At 42.8% G+C, this 20,658-nt stretch overlaps 2 protein-coding genes across 2 annotated transcripts in view; both read left to right on the forward strand.

Moving 5' to 3' along the window:
* Window positions 1-4,674, forward strand: part of LOC129835706 (protein NDRG2-like) — a 47,502-nt gene extending 42,828 nt beyond the window's left edge. The window contains exons 13-16 of the mRNA XM_055901456.1: window positions 34-81; window positions 676-711; window positions 826-877; window positions 1,103-4,674. Of these exons, the coding sequence (XP_055757431.1) occupies window positions 34-81; window positions 676-711; window positions 826-877; window positions 1,103-1,266 (300 nt within the window). The 3' untranslated portion in view covers window positions 1,267-4,674. The remainder of the gene's footprint in view (window positions 1-33; window positions 82-675; window positions 712-825; window positions 878-1,102) is intronic.
* The window catches only part of LOC129835476 (uncharacterized), a 267,196-nt gene that overhangs the window by 122,655 nt on the left and 123,883 nt on the right, over window positions 1-20,658 (forward strand). The window lies entirely within an intron of this gene.

Consider the following 20,658-nt stretch of genomic DNA (forward strand, 5'->3'; position numbering starts at 1 on the left):
TAATAAACGTGTTATTCTGTTCTTGTCCACCAGGTGGAGTGCAACAGCAAACTGGACCCAACAACAACCTCATTCCTCAAGGTACTCAATCTCTACTCATCCCTTTGATCTGGCATAATAGCCTTGTTTATACCTGCTGCTAACATGCATCGTTTGTTCTGATCTTGTCAACATTCTGATTGTGCCCACGTTTTCAGAAGTATGGTATTAAAATGTGTCTCATATCCGGCCCCTGTCTGCATTGCCACCAGATGTCCTGGTCCCTCCCGATATGCATATTTTTTTTTACAGCCATTCTTCCAAAATAATATTGATTTTAAGACACATATTGATGCCATAAGTCAACGGTGCCACCTGTCAATGATTTTAGAAGGCAGGATAATTATGATTGAAATAGTTTCACTGTCCATATCCGTCTACACAATGCATGCCTGACTCCCCCGGAGGTGGTCAGGAAGATGTGATCACAATCGGATCACAATGTGTCTTTAATCGTCTACACCTGTATGAAAATGTGGGCACAATCAGAATGAGGACAAGATCAGGACAACAGATGCAAGTTAGAACCAGGTATAAACGGGGCTTTAGTTGCTGCCATGTAGCTCTGGCATTGGTATCAAACCTCTCTGTCAATGCAATACATCCTAACCTTTCTGTCATCCTCTTCTTCCTCAGATGGCCGATGCTGGTGGTCTTCCCCAACTCACCCAGGTAACACATTTCACACTTAACTGTGTTACGATTCAGATACACCACACAATATTTATCTATACATTACACATACATTAAGTACAATATAATGTATCTTCTTATGTCTGCTTACAGCCCAGCAAACTGACTGAGGCGTTCAAGTACTTCATCCAGGGGATGGGCTACAGTAAGTTCTCCTCCGTTTCTAATCTGTGGCAATGAGGAACTACTGTGACCTATAGTGCTACTGTCTATCTATATCAATCTAATAACCTTCCCCTCTCTACCCTCCTCTCTGTGTCCCCTCTCTCTTTTTCGCCATCTCCCCCCTCTCTCTTTTTTCCTCTCCATCTCACCCTCTCTCTCTCTTATACCCTCCCCCTCTCTCTTTTACCCCCTCCCTCTCCCACAGTGGCATCGTCCATTATGACCCGTCTGTCTCGTTCGCGCACCGCCTCACTGTCTTCCTCCTACTCCATGGACGGGGAGCGTCAGCGTTCTCGTACCCTGTCTCAGAGCTCTCAGGGCGGGCAGATGCCCCCCAGCCCCTCCCATACCATGGAGGTGTCCTGCTGAAGAGAGAGAGAGAGAGAGAGAGAGATGGAAGGAAGGAGAGCTAGAGGGATGGATGGAGAGCTAGAGAGATGGAAGGAAAGCAAGAGTGATGGATGGAGAGCTAGAGAGATGGAAGGAGAGCAAGAGGGATGGATGGAGAGCTAGAGGGATGGAGAGCTAGAGGAATGGATGGAGAGCTGGAAGGAAAGCAAGAGGGATGGATGGAGAGCTGGAGGGATGGAGAGCTAGAGGAATGGATGGAGAGCTGGATGGAGGTATGGAGAGCTAGATGGAGGGATGGAGAGCTAGAGGGATGGATGGAGAGCTGGATGGATGGATGGAGAGCTAGATGTATGGGTTGTGGATGAGAGTGGGATGATAGCATTTGTCAGTAACCCACTCCCACATCTCTTAACCCTGTCATTCCCCCAGTCCAGCTAGCAGAAAGAGACAGAGACAGAATGAGAGATATGCAGTAGATATAGTAAAAGTAGAGGGACAGAGGGAAAATGAAAGACCGTTACTAAAACACTGTCCTCCCACAAATCATCTCATTCTAAAACACTGTCCTCCCACAATTCATCTCAACCTCATCTATTCATCTCTTTAGAGAGAAAGAGAGAGAGAGAAATCTTCACCTAGACAGCGAAGGATAGGGGGAATGGATAATTGAAATTAGGAAATGGAAGAAAGGCAGAATTTAGGAACGAGGGAATATAGAAAAAAAGGTAGCAAGAAAAGGGCATTTTAGGGGCATCGGCCAGTCCTCTCTCCCTCCCTCTATCGGAAAGTCTGTCAGCCAATAGAGCTCTTTAACCTATGGAGTGGGAGGGGTCTGTAGTGACCTCACCGTAGTGTTAACCAATAGTAATAATTATGATAATGAGAAATATGACTATGATATTAATGCTATTAATAATTATACTGACAATGATGTAATAATAATGTTATAACAATGTTTCTCTTTAATTTTAAAGTTTGAAATATATGAAATAGAAGAAAAGACTAGGAGAAATACTTATAATGAAAATGTGTGTCTGTCAACTCCTTTAATCAATTTGTTATGATTTTTTGTATTGTTGCTTTTTGTAACTTGCCTCAGTGAATGGGGTGAGGCTTCTCATTGGTCACGTGAACCTTAACCATAGCAACAGCCAATGAAAGTCTACTTCCTCCTTACTGTTGCCGGGTAGATCATGTCTTCCATTAGCCCTGTTCAAGTGACACATTTTTGTTCCCATGAGGGGATTGGGGTGGGTGAGTAAGGGGGGTGTGCTTGTTTGACTGTGTGGAGCATCTGCATGCCTGATCTGATTTCAGCCAATGTGAATATAGACGGAATGTTTCCTTTTCTTTTGTATACAAATATGGGTTTGTGTGTGTGTGTGTGTGTGCGCGCATGTGTGTTTGTTATTAAGCTTTTGGGCAAAGATTAGCAGATGACGATGATGAGGATGGATGAAGAAGAGTGACAGTGTTATAGTGAGTTAACTCCTACACTAGTAAATCAGTAACAAGTGCTTCCAATGCTGCTGGCAGTCCCAGACTCGGCCAGCAAGGGTCACTGTGTTTGTCCAGTAGGCTTTATGACGACATACATACATGTACCTGCATGCTATGGAGTGAAGTTCCCCTCTAGCTACAGATCTAGGATACGCTTCCCCTCCACCAATCCCAACCTTAACCATTAGTGAAGAAAATGCTAAACTGACTCAAGATCAGCATCTATGGGGCAACTTCCCCCTATTCCAGCCTGCATATACCTCACTACTAACATACTGTAGTCCTCATCAAAGAGATAAGATAGCAAACACCTTGTTGAACAAGCACACTGTACATGTTGTGTGAAAGCTAGATGTAGGCATTGCATAGCCCTATAGTGATGCACCGATCATGACTGACAGCTGAGAGCACCAATACCAAGTCTATGACTTTGACTGACAGCTGAGCGAACCAATACCTTGTCTGTCTGTTTGACTGTCAGCTGAGAGAACCAATAGCATGTCTCTCTGAAGTCAGGAGGTATGTGGAGTGGACAGTACTGGACTAGAGTATAGAGGTAGCCGTTTAGAAAAGGGAGTGTGAAATAAGGCATTATTGTGTAACTGTGTGTTCCAGGGTGTTTGTGCGCGTTTGTGACTGTGTTTATGTGCCGTGCAAGTGTGTGTGCATTTGAAAGCTCTCATACCTTCTAAGCACAATTTAAGAGGCGAGATGAGGAAAGGATAGAACCCATCCCCTGTCCCATTGGACCTTCTTATAAATCAACAATGAACCAGCCCCTACACTGCCAACTCCCTAACCCTAAACACTACACCCTAAACCTAGAGGGTGACTGTCCACACTCATCAAGTCATACTATAGGAACCCTTCTCTGTATGAATCTCAGAACAGTTAGAGGTGTTGTAGACTTGTCATATACTCAAAGTCTAAGCTAATAGCAGTTTTATAGGATTGTTTTATAGGATTGTAATAGACTTTCAGTGAAAACTGAATGTTAAATTGTCAATGTGATCTACATATAGTAAAAGGTTATAGACTAAAAGTACATCCATGTGAAGCTTAACACTGCCCTGATCCTAACCAATGGACTGAACACACTGTTATATGACCCAAATACAGAATACACTTGGAGAGCTGTGTGTATGTTTTCGAGTGTGTGAATGTGTGTGTGTGTGTGTGTGCATGCAATGTGTGTGTTTGGTTTCCGTAGTTCCGTGCAATCATTAATATGGCTTATATAACGTTTAAAAAGTATTACTTTGAATTTTACAATCCTGTTTGCTCGTTTCTTTCCAATTCTCTTCAGAGTTCCTCCCCCTTCCTCTCTTTTTATAGTAGTCTGGTTGGATGGTTGTTGATGAAGATACTGAGGATAGGTCGGTTGAGAAGAGTATTGTGATGATGGGGGTGATGATGATGTTCCTAGATAATAATTGGAACGTTATGTTGATGATATTTAGGCTCCTCCTAGTCTTGCATTGAGAATCAACCAATCTGGAATGGGAGCCTCGAGTAACACAGGGGAAATGGGTGGAGCCTAATAGTTTACCAATAAAGGGAGAAGGGGGGGCTTACTGTTTGAGTTGAGAGTGCTGGACTGTGTGAATGTACGCTTGTCCATTTCTTCTTTTGTTTTTACTCTCGTTTTTCCTTCAATCATACTCTTTTATTTTCCTCTTTCATTGTTGACCTTTTAGTGTTAGTTTGCCGCCTCAGTGTGTTCACAAGTTAGACAACAGTGTGTTAATTCTTGTGTAACTTTTTTTAGCAACAGCACTAAACAAATGGGAGAATAATATAAATAGTTAACAAAACATTTAAAAATAACAGAATACAATCAAATGTACTTGTGTCTAATTTGTCTGTGTAATAAAATGAACAACCTAAAACATTAATGAGTAGTAATAAAAGACGAAGAAATCTTGACTATGTTCTTTTCTTTATTAGTCCAATTTGTGATATTCAAAATGACATTGGAGTGAGTTTACATCAGAGAGGACATTGGGAATTGCTTGTACAAACGTGTGTATGAATGTCTACTGTGTTTAGGCTATGTTTTGTTTCAGAACGACTTCAACCAATCAGGCGTCTTCTGCTGTACTTATCCATATACTTGTTATGTTGCCGTGGTTCACCTGGTTGCTAACCGACACAACCCACCACACGCTGCATTTTCCTACAGAGAACAATAGTACTTCCTGGCATAGCAAGAGAAACCCAACTCCTCTCTCTGTAAAACCTGTTATCACTGGCGGTTCTAGATTGTATGGCTCCCTGGGCCAAAAAGCACCATTTAAATCAAATCACTTTTTATTGGTCACATACACATGGTTAGCAGATGTTCATGCGAGTGTAGCGAAATGCTTGTGCTTCTAGTTCTGACAGTGCACTTGTAGCGTGGTTCGTTCTGCGTTGTGGTATTTTAATTAGGACGCTGCCACAACTGAAGGTCTGCTCGTTGAAATCTTTTTATTTGCCCTGCACACGAAGAGACAACACACATGTTACCCTTGGCGCAGTCACAGCTCTCGGGCACCTTGCGCGAGCACATGGACACTCACTCAACCACTGTCACGAGTACTCACAAGTTGCAACAGATACCCCAGTCAGTGAACTATTTGAAACTTGTTAACATAAATTACTACACTGTCCACACTATAACAAACTTATGGTTGCAAAACAGTACATTGTATAACCTTATGACGGTTGTATATTAAACAGTTTCAGAGTCAAGGACAACATACCTTGCTAGCCGAAGGTCAAACAAAAGAGAACAATAAAGGGGTATGGAAATACAGATAACCCGCGATGGGCCAAACCAAAATATACAAAACTTTTACAATCACATGTATGTACAATATTGGTATGAAAAAGTGTTTGTACACCAAATAAAAACATTAGCTATGCAGCTGTAATTAAATAAAAAATTACACTGAATTATTATTATTATTATCAAATTATTAACATCCCCTCTTGACCTGGCCTATTTGAATTGGTCCTTGTGTGCAATTTGGTGCGTAATCTAGGGGAACAACATCACACTGCTACACACTAATATCTAACAAGTAATCTAACAATTTCACAACTACCTTATACACACAAGTGTAAAGGCATGAATAAGAATATGTACATATACATATATGGATGAGTGATGGCCGTGCGGTATAGGCAAGATGCAGTAGATGGTATAGAGTACAGTATATAGAGATGATATGAGTAATGTAGGTATATAAGTGTTCCTCTTGTCCAGATGGGATAGGGCAGTGTGCAGTGTGATTGTGATTGCGTCGTCTGTGGACCTAGTGGGGCGGTAGGAAAATTGGAATGGGTCTAGGGTGTCAGGTAAGGTGGAGGTGATATGATCCTTGACTAGTCTCTCAAAGCACTTCATGATGACGGAAGTGAGTGCTATGGGGCGATAGTTGTTTAGCTCAGTTACCTTAGCTTTCTTGGGGACAGGAACAATGGTGGCCCTCTTGAAGCATTTGTGGACAGCAGACTGGGATAGGGATTTATTGAATATGTTCGTAAACACACCAGCCAGCTGGTCAGCGTATGCTCTGAGGACGCGGCTAGGGATGCTGTCTGGCTAGGGATATACACAGCTGTGATTGTAATCGAAGATAATTATTTTGGTAGATAATGCGGTCGGCATTTGATTGTAAGGAAATCTAGGTCAGGTGAACAAAAGGACTTGATTTCCTGTATGTTGTTATGATTACACCACGAGTCGTTAATCAGAAGGCATACACCCCCACCCCTGTTAGTACACATTCTGTACTGACTGTAATTTTTATTCACCCCAAAATACTAAATACACTGCTCAAAAAAATAAAGGGAACACTTAAACAACAAAATGTAACTCCAAGTCAATCACACTTCTGTGAAATCAAACTGTCCACTTAGGAAGCAACACCGATTGACAATAAATTTCACATGCTGTTGTGCAAATGGGATAGACAAAAGGTGGAAATTATAGGCAATTAGCAAGACACCCCCCAAAACAGGAGTGATTCTGCAGGTGGTGACCACAGACCACTTCTCAGTTCCTATGCTTCCTGGCTGATGTTTTGGTCACTTTTGAATGCTGGCGGTGTTCTCACTCTAGTGGTAGCATGAGACGGAGTCTACAACCCACACAAGTGGCTCAGGTAGTGCAGTTCATCCAGGATGGCACATCAATGCGAACTGTGGCAAAAAGGTTTGCTGTGTCTGTCAGCGTAGTGTCCAGAGCATGCAGGCGCTACCAGGAGACAGGCCAGTACATCAGGAGATGTGGAGGAGGCCGTAGGAGGGCAACAACCCAGCAGCAAGACCGCTACCTCCGCCTTTGTGCAAGGAGGTGCACTGCCAGCGCCCTGCAAAATGACCTCCAGCAGGCCACAAATGTGCATGTGTCAGCATATGGTCTCACAAGGGGTCTGAGGATCTCATCTCGGTACCTAATGGCAGTCGGGCTACCTCTGGCGAGCACATGGAGGGCTGTGGTGCCCCACAAAGAAATGCCACCCCACACCATGACTGACCCATCGCCAAACCGGTCATGCTGGAGGATGTTGCAGGCAGCAGAACGTTCTCCACGGCGTCTCCAGACTCTGTCACGTCTGTCACATGTGCTCAGTGTGAACCTGCTTTCATCTGTGAAGAGCACAGGGCGCCAGTGGCGAATTTGCCAATCTTGGTGTTCTCTGGCAAATGCCAAACGTCCTGCACGGTGTTGGGCTGTAAGCACAACCCCCACCTGTGGACGTCGGGCCCTCATACCACCCTCATGGAGTCTGTTTCTGACCGTTTGAGCAGACACATGCACATTTGTGGCCTGCTGGAGGTCATTTTGCAGGGCGCTGGCAGTGCACCTCCTTGCACAAAGGCGGAGGTAGCGGTCCTGCTGCTGGGTTGTTGCCCTCCTACGGCCTCCTCCACGTCTCCTGATGTACTGGCCTGTCTCCTGGTAGCGCCTGCATGCTCTGGACACTACGCTGACAGACACAGCAAACCTTTTTGCCACAGTTCGCAATGATGTGCCATCCTGGATGAATTGCACTACCTGAGCCACTTGTGTGGGTTGTAGACTCCGTCTCATGCTACCACTAGAGTGAGAACACCGCCAGCATTCAAAAGTGACCAAAACATCCGCCAGGAAGCATAGGAACTGAGAAGTGGTCTGTGGTCACCACCTGCAGAATCACTCCTGTTTTGGGGGGTGTCTTGCTAATTGCCTATAATTTCCACCTTTTGTTTATTCCATTTGCACAACAGCATGTGACATTTATTGTCAATCAGTGTTGCTTCCTAAGTGGACAGTTTGATTTCACAGAAGTGTGATTGACTTGGAGTTACATTGTGTTGTTTAAGTGTTCCCTTTATTTTTTTGAGCAGTGTATATTACAAAAGATACAAAATATCAGCATAATATAGATGTATTTTAAGTTAACCTACATTATTGGAAATTCCCCTCACTGAGCTCAGGACCTAGTCAATACAATCACAGAAAACCTTTATGTCACCTCAATGAAAGTTAACCAAATCAACAATGTGCTAGTTAGGTTGTAATCGTTTTACTGCAGGCTACACACATTATCATGATGAAACTGTGTGAAATTATATCCAATGTTATGTAAGCTAGTTGGACAGAAAACTGAATATTGTACCCTATGTGTAATAACATAGCAAGCAACATAGCAACATAGCAACATAGCAACATAGCAACATAGCAACATAGCAACATAGCAACATTGCAACATAGCAACATAGGCTAACAAACATAAGTGTTATACTATTTAATTACATGCATAATATTCTACTCATAAAGAGATGACGTAGCTGCGTACCTTTATCTTTGGTGTGTTTCTCCTCTTCTTCTTTCCTCTTTTTCATAAACTGGACACCTGATGGCTTAGACCTTTTCTTATCCATGTGTTGATTTGGCACTGGAGCATCAATACATTACCCATCCCCCAACACTGTCAACCAAGAGTCAAGACTACATTACCCATCCCCCAACACTGTCAACCAAGAGTCAAGACTACATTACCCATCCCCCAACACTGTCAACCAAGAGTCAAGACTACATTACCCATCCCCCAACACTGTCAACCAAGAGTCAAGACTACATTACCCATCCCCCAACACTGTCTACCAAGAGTCAAGACTACATTACCCATCCCCCAACACTGTCTACCAAGAGTCAAGACTACATTACCCATCCCCCAACCCTGTCAACCAAGAGTCAAGACTACATTACCCATCCCCCAACACTGTCAACCAAGAGTCAAGACTACATTACCCATCCCCCAACACTGTCAACCAAGAGTCAAGACTACATTACCCATCCCCCAACACTGTCAACCAAGAGTCAAGACCAAACCAATTCACCTTGGTGGTGTGCAGACTGGTTTTATATTATTCTTAACGATATCGCACAAACCAGAAAAAAACTGCAACAATATGTCTGTGAAACTATATATTCACAGTATTATGAATGAATTGTGGATTACTTGGTAGCATTTCGTAGTGTGACTGATTTTACTAATTGCATTAGTACTGTACAAAGTTAGAGGTGCGCGATTTGATAGATTCCTCCACTCCCCCTACCTCGGGCTTCCAGTGGGGAGACCTGAGGTCAACCTACCTCCGACCCACCTCCCCATCCCGTACTTCTGAGTGGGAGACTTTCCCAGGCAGTAGCCTGCCACGCTCACAAACTAGAACCAGGGCACCCACTCCGACAAGGTTAATTGACCCACAGTCCCACACGGTGAATGATATCATTGATGTGACGTGCAAATGAGAGATAGAAAACCAATCGCGCAAATGTCACCATTCCGATTTCTTTTGTGCGGGCGCCTCATGCTGCCCCCGGCAAGACCCTGGGCGGCTGCCCATGTCGCCTATACCTAAATCCGCCGCTGCCTGTTTTTACTTAGTACCAAATACATTTCTCTGTGTGAAACCAGGGTCATGTTCATTCGGGTACGTGATGGAAAACGTTTTGAAACGTTTTTGTTTTGCAACAGAAAACGAAAATGGGCGTTTCCTGTTGTCCATGAAGTCCATTCCCTGTTTCAGTTTCTTTTCTTCCTTTTGGTGCCTAATGAACACAATTCCTGGTTTCTATAACTGGTCAGGACAATCAGCTAGATCCAGCGTTTACATTACATCCCTGTTATAATACCATGTCAACATTGACACCCATATTCTAGAGAGTCCCACAGAAGAGCCTGAGGGCAGATTTAGCCATTTCACTGCATGATATCATCTGATTATTCAAGTTATTGATCAAAAAGAGTGATATGGAATAGACTAAAGTGAACCATGTTTGACACCAGGAGAACCTTGGAAAGGTAGTAAGAGGAAACCCATCAAGATTTTGAAAAGGACATAACTGCTCTGTGGGAAGTCTGGGAACAGCTCATGTAGAAGGTAAGAACCAACAAGTACAACATATATCTGCACCTTAAATAGACACATTCAATTATCAATAAACATGTGTTAAAATATCTTTATTGTGTTTAGTCTTCAATATTGTTATGTTTTTTCATTTTCAGGCACTTGGCAATGCAGGATATATAGACCTATAATTAACAATACATACCTGTAGATAGGGTTTAAAAACTGGGTAACTTTCCACAAATTCCCAGATATTACACATATCCTGGCTGGAATATTCTACATTTCCTGCTTATTCTGGGAATTACAACCAGGATTCTGGAAAACGTGTGATTTTTTTTTTTAAGTTACCAGATTTTTGCAACCCTAACAATACATGAAACCTTTAGAGACCTAGAATACATACAATCATTTACTCAGGTTCGTTCATAAGACATTCATAACATTGTTATAGGCACTATAGAAATACTTGTTGTATTTTTGGTCACTTTTCGAGATGGTGCGTTTGTTGTTTTCATAATTGTTCTACTCTGCCGGTGAGCGAACACCTGTAAAAAGAAAACCACCACTACAACAGCCACTACTACAACCTCCATCTCTCCTACTACAACCTCCATCTCTCCTACTACAACCTCTATCAATCCTACTACAACCTCCATCTATTCTACTACAACCTCCATCTCTCCTACTACAACCTCTATCAATCCTACTACAACCTCCATCTATTCTACTACAACCTCCATCTCTCCTACTACAACCTCCATCTCTCCTACTACAACCTCTATCAATCCTACTACAACCTCCATCTATTCTACTACAACCTCCATCTCTCCTACTACAACCTCCATCACTCCTACTACAACCTCCATCTCTCCTACTACAACCTCCATCTCTCCTACTACAACCTCCATCTATTCTACTACAACCTCCATCTCTCCTACTACAACCTCCATCTCTCCTACTACATCTCCATCTCATCCTACTACAACCTCCATCTCCCTTACACACCACCTCCATCTCTCCTACTACAACCTCCATCTCCACTACTACAACCTCCATCTCTCCTAGTACAACCTCCATCTCCACTACTACAACCTCTATCTCTCCTACTACAACCTCCATCTCCACTACTACAACCTCCATCTCTCCTACTACAACCTCCATCTCCACTACTACAACCTCTATCTCTCCTACTACAACCTCCATCTCCCCTACACACAACCTCCATCTCTTCTACTACAACCTCTATCAATCCTGCTACAACCTCCACCTCTCCTACTACAACCTCCATCTCCACTACTACAACCTCCAACTCTCCTACTACAACCTCCATCTCTCCTACTACATCCTCCATCTATCCTACTACAACCTCCAACTCTCCTACTACAACCTCCATCTCTCCTACTACAACCTCCACCTCACCTACTACAACCTCCACCTCTCCTACTACAACCTCCATCTCTCCTACAACAACCTCCATCTCGCGTACTACACCTCCGTCCTCTCTACTACAACCTCCATCTCCACTACTACAACCTCCAACTCTCCTACTACAACCTCAATCTCCGATACTACAACCTCCATCTCTCCTACTACAACCTCCATCTCTCCTACTACAACCTCCATCTCTTCTACTACAACCTCCCACTCCACTACTACAACCTTCATCTCTCCTACAACAACCTCCATCTCTCCTACTACAACATCCATCTCCACTACTACAACCTCCATCTCCACTACTACAACCTCCATCTCCACTACTACAACCTCCATCCCTCCTACTACAACCTCCATCTCCACTACTACAATCTTCATCTCTCCTACTACAACCTCCATCTCTCCTACTACACCCCCATCTCCACTACTACAACCTCCATCTCCACTACTACAACCTCCAACTCTCCTACTACAACCTCAATCTCCACTACTACAACCTCCATCTCTCCTACTACAACCTCCATCTCTCCTACTACAACCTCCACCTCTCCTACTACAATCTCCACCTCTCCTACTACAATCTCCATCTCCACTACTACAACGTCCAACTCTCCTACTACAACCTCCATCTCTCCTACTACATCCTCCATCTATCCTACTACAACCTCCAACTCTCCTACTACAACCTCCATCTATCCTACTACAACCTCCACCTCACCTACTACAACCTCCACCTCTCCTACTACAACCTCCATCTCTCCTACTACAACCTCCATCTCTCGTACAACACCTCCGTCTCCACTACTACAACCTCCATCTCCACTACTACAACCTCCAACTCTCCTACTACAACCTCAATCTCCGTTACTACAACCTCCATCTCTCCTACTACAACCTCCATCTCTCCTACTACAACCTCCACCTCTCCTACTACAACCTCCATCTCCACTACTACAGCCTCCAACTCTCCTACTACAACGTCCATCTATCCTACTACAACCTCCAACTCTCCTACTACAACCGCCATCTCTCCGCCTACAACCTCCACCTCTCCTACTACAACCTCCACATCTCCACTACAACCTCCATCTCTCCTACTATAACCTCCATTTCTCCTACTACAACCTCCATCTCTCCTACTACAACCTCCATCTCTCCTACTACAACCTCCATCTCTCCTACTACAACCTCCATCTCTCCTACTACAACCTCCATCTCTCCTACTACAACCTCCATCTCTCCTACTACAACCTCCATCTCTCCTACTACAACCTCCATCTCTCCTACTACAACCTCCATCTCTCCTACTACACACTCCATCTCCACTACTACAACCTCTATCTCTCCTACTACAACCTCCATCTCCACTAATACAACCTCCATCTCTACTACTACAACCTCCTACTCTCCTACTACAACCTCCATCTCCACTACTACAATACATACTTCTTGCACCAGTTGCCATATCTGACTTTGCTAAGTTGTGTTCCTGTAAGACAGTTCACCAGACAGAAGCTGCAGCTCTAAGTTCTGTTCTGGAGAGAGAGGAAACAGATGCTATTGATCAGTGATAAAGCTTTTAATCAAACAGCCAGACATTGTGAAGGTCTGTGTTTTAATGTCTATTGATTACAGTTAGATATCAACGACCACTTTATCTAAGGATTAAGCAGCTAAATATGAACTTTTAGGTCCGCCCCACGCCTGTGGTCCTGGAAGTGAAAGTAACTTGATCAGGGTGAAATGTCATAGAATCAGTACTTGTTTTCAAAAGTACAGACAAAGACATGTTGAGGCACATACATGTGTACTGTGAGTATTGTAATTATATGTTACAGATTAATAATGAACTAGTAAACAGTCTGCTTAATTCATTTCTTAGATTTTGGCTCACTAAAGGTATCTAACTAGCACAGTCAACTCAGCTAAGAGCGTCTCCCCTCCCACCACTCTACCACCAATACTGTAGTACCACTTAACACCACAGAGGGGCAGCACCAAAGAGTAGGGCACAAAGTATTCTTGTATTTCTTGCTTCCTTGTACTTAACCTGATAGTATTTTTTTATTATCCTGTCATTGTTTTAAAGTCAAGGGATGGATCTAAATTTGAATTATGTAATAATGTAAAGAAAACTGGGTAGAGTGGCCTGGCACAAACTTTAGGACATTGGCACACACGTACACATATGCATACACACACACACGCATGTACACACACACACACACACACACAGGATATGAATATGCATATATAAACACTGTCCATATAGATCCCTAAAACTGACTTGATTGCAAAAAGTAAAAGTCTCAAATGAACACACTATACACCTTAGGTAAATTCCCCGCAACAGCACCAATGATAAACTCCTGTCAAAACATACTCAGCTGAGTTACTGCAGGTCTGGTGGTAGTAGAACATCCAGAGGTGATGATGGTTGAGGTTTGTCTGAGAGAAACTGAAGTCTACTATATGGTAAAGAATGAACCATCTGAATGATTGTGTTTAGAAGGTGTGTCCTGTAGCATTGTGTGTTGACCAGCTGTACTGAAAGTCATTTCAGGCACCCACTCTATGGACAAACATCAGAGTGGAAACTATTCTGGATGATGTATATCTTTGTTTTTGAGCATCCCTTCTGTTATTTTACCATTTGCTGTATCTCCACCAAGTCATAAAAAAGCATTTATCAAGACATAAATACATTTCGTTGGTGTGGTTTTTTTCCATGTGTATTTTTGTGTGACTTGGTGTTAGTTTTAATTCAAAGTACACTGAGCGTATCAACCTTTTGGAACAACTTCCTAATATTGAGATGCATACCACCCCCACTTTGCTCTCAGAACAGCCTCGATTCGTTGGTGCACGGACTCTACAAGCATTCCATAGGGATGCTGGCTCATGTTGACTCCAATGCTTCCCATAGTCGTGTCAAGTTGGCTGAATGTCCTTTGGGAGGTGGACCAATGGGGTATATACCATACCCCATTCAAAGACACTTAAATATTTTGTCATGCCTATTCACCCTCTGAATGGCACACATACACAAATGTCTCAATTATCTCAAGGATTAAAACTCCTTCTTTAACCTGGCTCCTCCTCTTCATATACACTGATTGAAGTGGATTCAACAAGTGACATCTATAAAATATTATAGCTTTCATCTGGATTCACCTGGTCAGTCTATGTAATGAAAAGAGCAGTCATCCTTAATGTTCCGTAACCTCGGTGTATATTGTACTGTGGGGCGTGGACTGGAGAGTGACTTGTACAATAGTCACATCTGTTGTGTGTGTGATCTTACATGTGTCTTGATATGGGCCCTACGGTCCTTTTGGAGCAGGTGATGAGGAAGTGGAGAATACAACACAGGATATAACTGTCAGGTCACCCGTGTTACAAGTCAGTGTTCGAAGTCTATCCATGTCTGAGGATGTTGGGTGATGACTTGGACACTGGCCACTAGGGGCAACATTGAGTGCTGTTCAAGTAGGTAAATAATTAGACAAAAATAGGCTTTGTTGTTGATCATGGCTTTTATTTTATCAGTGAAAAGCATCAGCAAATACTTTTGTTATACAATATTTGATTATACACTTGTATTCATTCAATAATAACTTAAACAATTTCAAATGAATAGTTTGCTGAACATTTGCTGTTAATGTACTTTTCATAAGAGACAAAAGTTAAGTCTAATCAAATCAACCTTCGTTTATATGGCACATTTCTTACAGATGATGCATTTCAAAGTACTTAAATTAAAAGGAGAAAATAAACATCAATAATTGTAACGGCAGTCTAGCTCTTACTCCTCCTCGGATGAGGAGAGGCGAGAAGGATCGGAGGACCAATGTGCAGCGTGGTAAGTTTCCCTGATTTAATATACACTAAATTATACACAATACAAAATAACAAACAAACTAACCGTCACAGTCCCGTGTGGCACAAACACTGACACAGGAAACAACCACCCACAAAATCCCAACACAAAACAAGCCACCTATATATGATTCTCAATCAGGGACAACGATTGACAGCTGCCTCTGATTGAGAACCATATTAGGCTGAACACAGAAACAGACAAACTAGACACACAACATAGAATGCCCACCCAGCTCACGTCCTGACCAACACTAAAACAAGCACAACACATAAGAACTCTGGTCAGGACGTGACAATAATGAACATTGCTTACATGGCTTCCTCATTATTGCACATACGGTACATTGGGAGCTAGCTGATTAAATACACCAGAATATTATGTTGATATTTACAGTTATTTACATTTCAAATGCATATTTTACATTTGCATTTAGGCTACATTTTTACTTGTACATCCTCAGGACACATACTGTAGCTACATTACAAGCTATTTCTAACCATTTACATTTCAATGTATACATTAGTCAAATCAAATCAATCAAATCAAATTTTATTAGTCACATACACATGGTTAGCAGATGTTAATGCGAGTGTAGCGAAATGCTTGTGCTTCTAGTTCCGACAATGCAGTAATAACAACAAGTAATCTAACCTAACAATTCCACAACTACTACCTTATACACGCAAGTGTAAAGGGATAAAGAATATGTACATAAAGATATATGAATGAGTGATGGTACAGAACGGCATAGGCAAGATGCAGTAGATGATATAGAGTACGGTATATACATATGAGATGAGAACTGTAGGGTATGTAAACATAAAGTGGCATAGTTTAAAGTGGCTAGTGGTACATGTATTACATAAAGATGGCAAGATGCAGTAGATGATATAGAGTACAGTATATACATATACATATGAGATGGGTAATGTAGGGTATGTAAACATTATATTAAGTGGCATTGTTTAAAGTGGCTAGTGGTACATTTTTACATAATTTCCATCAATTCCCATTTTTTAAAGTGGCTGGAGTTGAGTCAGTATGTTGGCAGCGGCCGCTAAATGTTAGTGGTGGCTGTTTAACAGTCTGATGGCCTTGAGATAGAGACTGAAAAACAGCTTCTCGGTCCCTGCTTTGATGCACCTGTACTGACCTCGCCTTCTGGATGATAGCGGGGTGAACAGGCAGTGGCTTGGGTGGTTGTTGTCCTTGATGATCTTTATGGCCTTCCTGTGACATCGGGTGGTGTAGGTGTCCTGGAGGGCAGGTAGTTTGCCCCCGGTGATGCGTTCTGCAGACCTCACTACCCTCTGGAGAGCCTTACGGTTGTGGGCGGAGCAGTTGCCGTACCAGGCGGTGATACAGCCTGACAGGATGCTCTCGATTGTGCATCTGTAGAAGTTTGTGAGTGCTTTTGGTGACAAGCCAAATTTCTTCAGCCTCCTGAGGTTGAAGAGGCGCTGCTGCGCCTTCTTCACAACGCTGTCTGTGTGGGTGGACCAATTCAGTTTGTCCGTGATGTGTACACCGAGGAACTTAAAACTTTCCACCTTCTCCACTACTGACCCGTCGATGTGGATAGGGGGGTGCTCCCTCTGCTGTTTCCTGAAGTCCACAATCATCTCCTTTGTTTTGTTGACGTTGAGTGTGAGGTTATTTTCCTGACACCACACTCCGAGGGCCCTCACCTCCTCCCTGTAGGCCGTCTCGTCGTTGTTGGTAATCAAGCCTACCACTGTAGTGTCATCCGCAAACTTGATGATTGAGTTGGAGGCGTGCATGGCCACGCAGTCGTGGGTGAACAGGGAGTACAGGAGAGGGCTCAGAACGCACCCTTGTGGGGCCCCAGTGTTGAGGATCAGCGGGGTGGAGATGTTGTTACCTACCCTCACCACCTGGGGGCGGCCCGTCAGGAAGTCCAGGACCCAGTAGCACAGGGCGGGGTCGAGACCCAGGGTCTCGAGCTTGATGACGAGTTTGGAGGGTACTATGGTGTTAAATGCTGAGCTGTAGTCGATGAACAGCATTCTCACATAGGTATTCCTCTTGTCCAGATGGGTTAGGGCAGTGTGCAGTGTGGTTGCGTCGTCTGTGCACCTATTGGGTCGGTAAGCAAATTGGAGTGGGTCTAGGGTGTCCGGTAGGGTGGAGGTGATATGGTCCTTGACTAGTCTCTCAAAGCACTTCATGATGACGGAAGTGAGTGCTACGGGGCGGTAGTCGTTTAGCTCAGTTACCTTAGCTTTCTTGGGAACAGGAACAATGGTGGCCCTCTTGAAGCATGTGGGAACAGCAGACTGGGATAAGGATTGATTGAATATGTCCGTAAACACACCAGTCAGCTGGTCTGCGCATGCTCTGAGGACGCGGCTGGGAATGCCGTCTGGGCCTGCAGCCTTGCGAGGGTTAACACGTTTAAATGTTTTACTCACCTCGGCTGCAGTGAAGGAGAGCCCGCAGGTTTTGGTAGCGGGCCGTGTCAGTGGCACTGTATTGTCCTCAAAGCGGGCAAAAAAGTTATTTAGCCTGTCTGGGACCAAGACATCCTGGTCCGCGACGGGGCTGGTTTTCTTTTTGTAATCCGTGATAGACTGTAGACCCTGCCACATACCTCTTGTGTCTGAGCTGTTGAATTGCGACTCAATTTTGTCTCTGTACTGGGACTTAGCCTGTTTGATAGCCTTGCGGAGAGAATAGCTACACTGTTTGTATTCGGTCATGTTTCCGGTCACCTTGCCCTGGTTAAAAGCAGTGGTTCGCGCTTTCAGTTTCACGCGAATGCTGCCGTCAATCCACGGTTTCTGGTTTGGGAATGTTTTAATCGTTGCTGTGGGTACGACATCGTCAATGCACTTCCTAATGAACTCGCTCACCGAATCAGCATATTCTTCAATGTTGTTGTTGGACGCAATGCGGAACATATTCCAATCCGCGTGATCGAAGCAGTCTTGAAGCGTGGAATCAGATTGGTCGGACCAGCGTTGAACAGACCTGAGCGCGGGAGCTTGTTGTTTTAGTTTCTGTTTGTAGGCTGGAATCAACAAAATGGAGTCGTGGTCAGCTTTTCCGAAAGGAGGGCGGGGGAGGGCCTTATATGCATCGCGGAAGTTAGTATAACAATGATCCAGGGTTTTACCAGCCCTGGTAGCACAATCGATATGCTGCTAGAATTTAGGGAGTTTTGTTTTTAGATTAGCCTTGTTAAAATCCCCAGCTACGATGAATGCAGCCTCAGGGTGTGTGGTTTCCAGTTTACAAAGAGTCAGATAGAGTTCGTTCAGGGCCATCGATGTGTCTGCTTGGGGGGGAATATATACGGCTGTGATTATGATCGAAGAGAATTCCCTTGGTAGATAATGCGGTCGACATTTGATTGTGAGGAGTTCTAGATCAGGTGAACAGAATGACTTGAGTTCCTGTGTGTTGTTATGATGATCACACCACGTCTCGTTAATCTTAATTAAGGCATACCCCCCCGCCCCTCTTCTTACCAGAAAGATAATACATTCTTTCAATTCAAGTAGATAAAACCAAGCAATCAAACACACATTAGCACATTTCTTTCAACAAATTCAGTTCAAAGTGTTTAACAAATAACATCATAAAAACGGTAAGAAAGATCAAACACAATATGTTTCTGCACAAATATAAAATCAAGATGGACCATATGTCATGGATAATTCCACCATGTATCTTGATAAGTCTATATACATAGTTCATACACTACAATTCTAAACCCAGGATACAGTTAACTTTGTCAAAAACATTATTTTCTCTGAACATAATTATACAGTTGAAGTCAGAAGTTTACATACACTTACGTTGGAGTCATTAACTCGTTTTTCAACCACTCCACAAATTTCTAGTTCACAAACTATAGTTTTGGCAAGTCGGTTAGGACATCTACTTTGTGCATGACAGAAGTATTTTTTCCAACAATTGTTTACAGACAGATTATTTCACTTATAATTCACTGTATCACAATTCCAGTGGGTAAGAAGTTTACATACACTAAGTTGACTGTGCCTTTAACCTGTCTAGGATCAGCGTGCCGCTAGCGGCACTCCCCCCCCCCCCCCACTGAAAAACCAGTGCCGCGAAATTCAAAAAAAATATTTTTTTAAAATATTTAACTTTCACACATTAAAGTCCAATACAGCTAATGAAAGACACAGATCTTATGAATCCAGTCAACATTTCCGATTTTTAAAATGTTTTACAGGGAAGACACAATATGTAAAGATGTACATCTATTACCTAAAAACACATTAGCATATTCCACCATCTTTTATTTGTCCACCAACACCAGTAGCCATCACCAATTCGGCTAAACTAAGATATTTATAGCCTCTAACCAACAAAAAAACTCATTAGATGACAGTCTGATAACATATTTATGGTATGGGATAGGTTTTGTTAGAAAAAAGTGCATATTTCAGGTAGATGGCATAGTTTACAATTGCACCCACCATCACAAATGGACTAGAATAATTACAATGAGCAACGTGTTTACCTAACTACTAATCATCAAACATTTCGTAAAAATACACAGCATACACGAATCGAAAGACACAGATCCTGTGAATACAGACAATATTTCAGATTTTCTAAGTGTCTTACAGCGAAAACACAATAAATCGTTATATTAGCTTAGCACATAGCAATTAGCAGCCCAGCATTGATTCTAGCCAAAGTGAGCGATAAAAGTCAACATCGCCAAAAGATATTAATTTTTTCACTAACCTTCTCAGAATTCTTCCGATGACACTCCTGTAACATCACATTACAACATGCATATACAGTTTGATCGAAAATGTTTATATTTAGCCACCAAAATCATGGTTAGACAATGTGAAATGTAGACAAGCTGGTAAAGAAAACGTCCTTGCGCCACTTAGACAGTGATCTACTCTTATACATAAATACTCATAAACGTGACTAAAAAATATAGGGTGGACAGGGATTGATAGACAATTTAATTCTTAATACAATTGCGTTATTACATTTTTTAATTTATCCTTACTTTTCAATACAGTTTGCGCCAAGCGAAGCTACGTCAAAAAACATGGCGTCCTAAGCCACTAAAATGTTTCGACAGAAACACGATTTATCATAATAAAAATGTCCTACCTTGAGCTGTTCTTCCATCAGTATCTTGGGCAAAGGATCCTTTCTTGGGAGAAATCGTCTTTTGGTGGAAA

This window comes from Salvelinus fontinalis, chromosome 36 (genome assembly GCF_029448725.1).
Source record: "Salvelinus fontinalis isolate EN_2023a chromosome 36, ASM2944872v1, whole genome shotgun sequence".
NCBI classification, from domain to species: Eukaryota; Metazoa; Chordata; class Actinopteri; order Salmoniformes; family Salmonidae; genus Salvelinus; species Salvelinus fontinalis.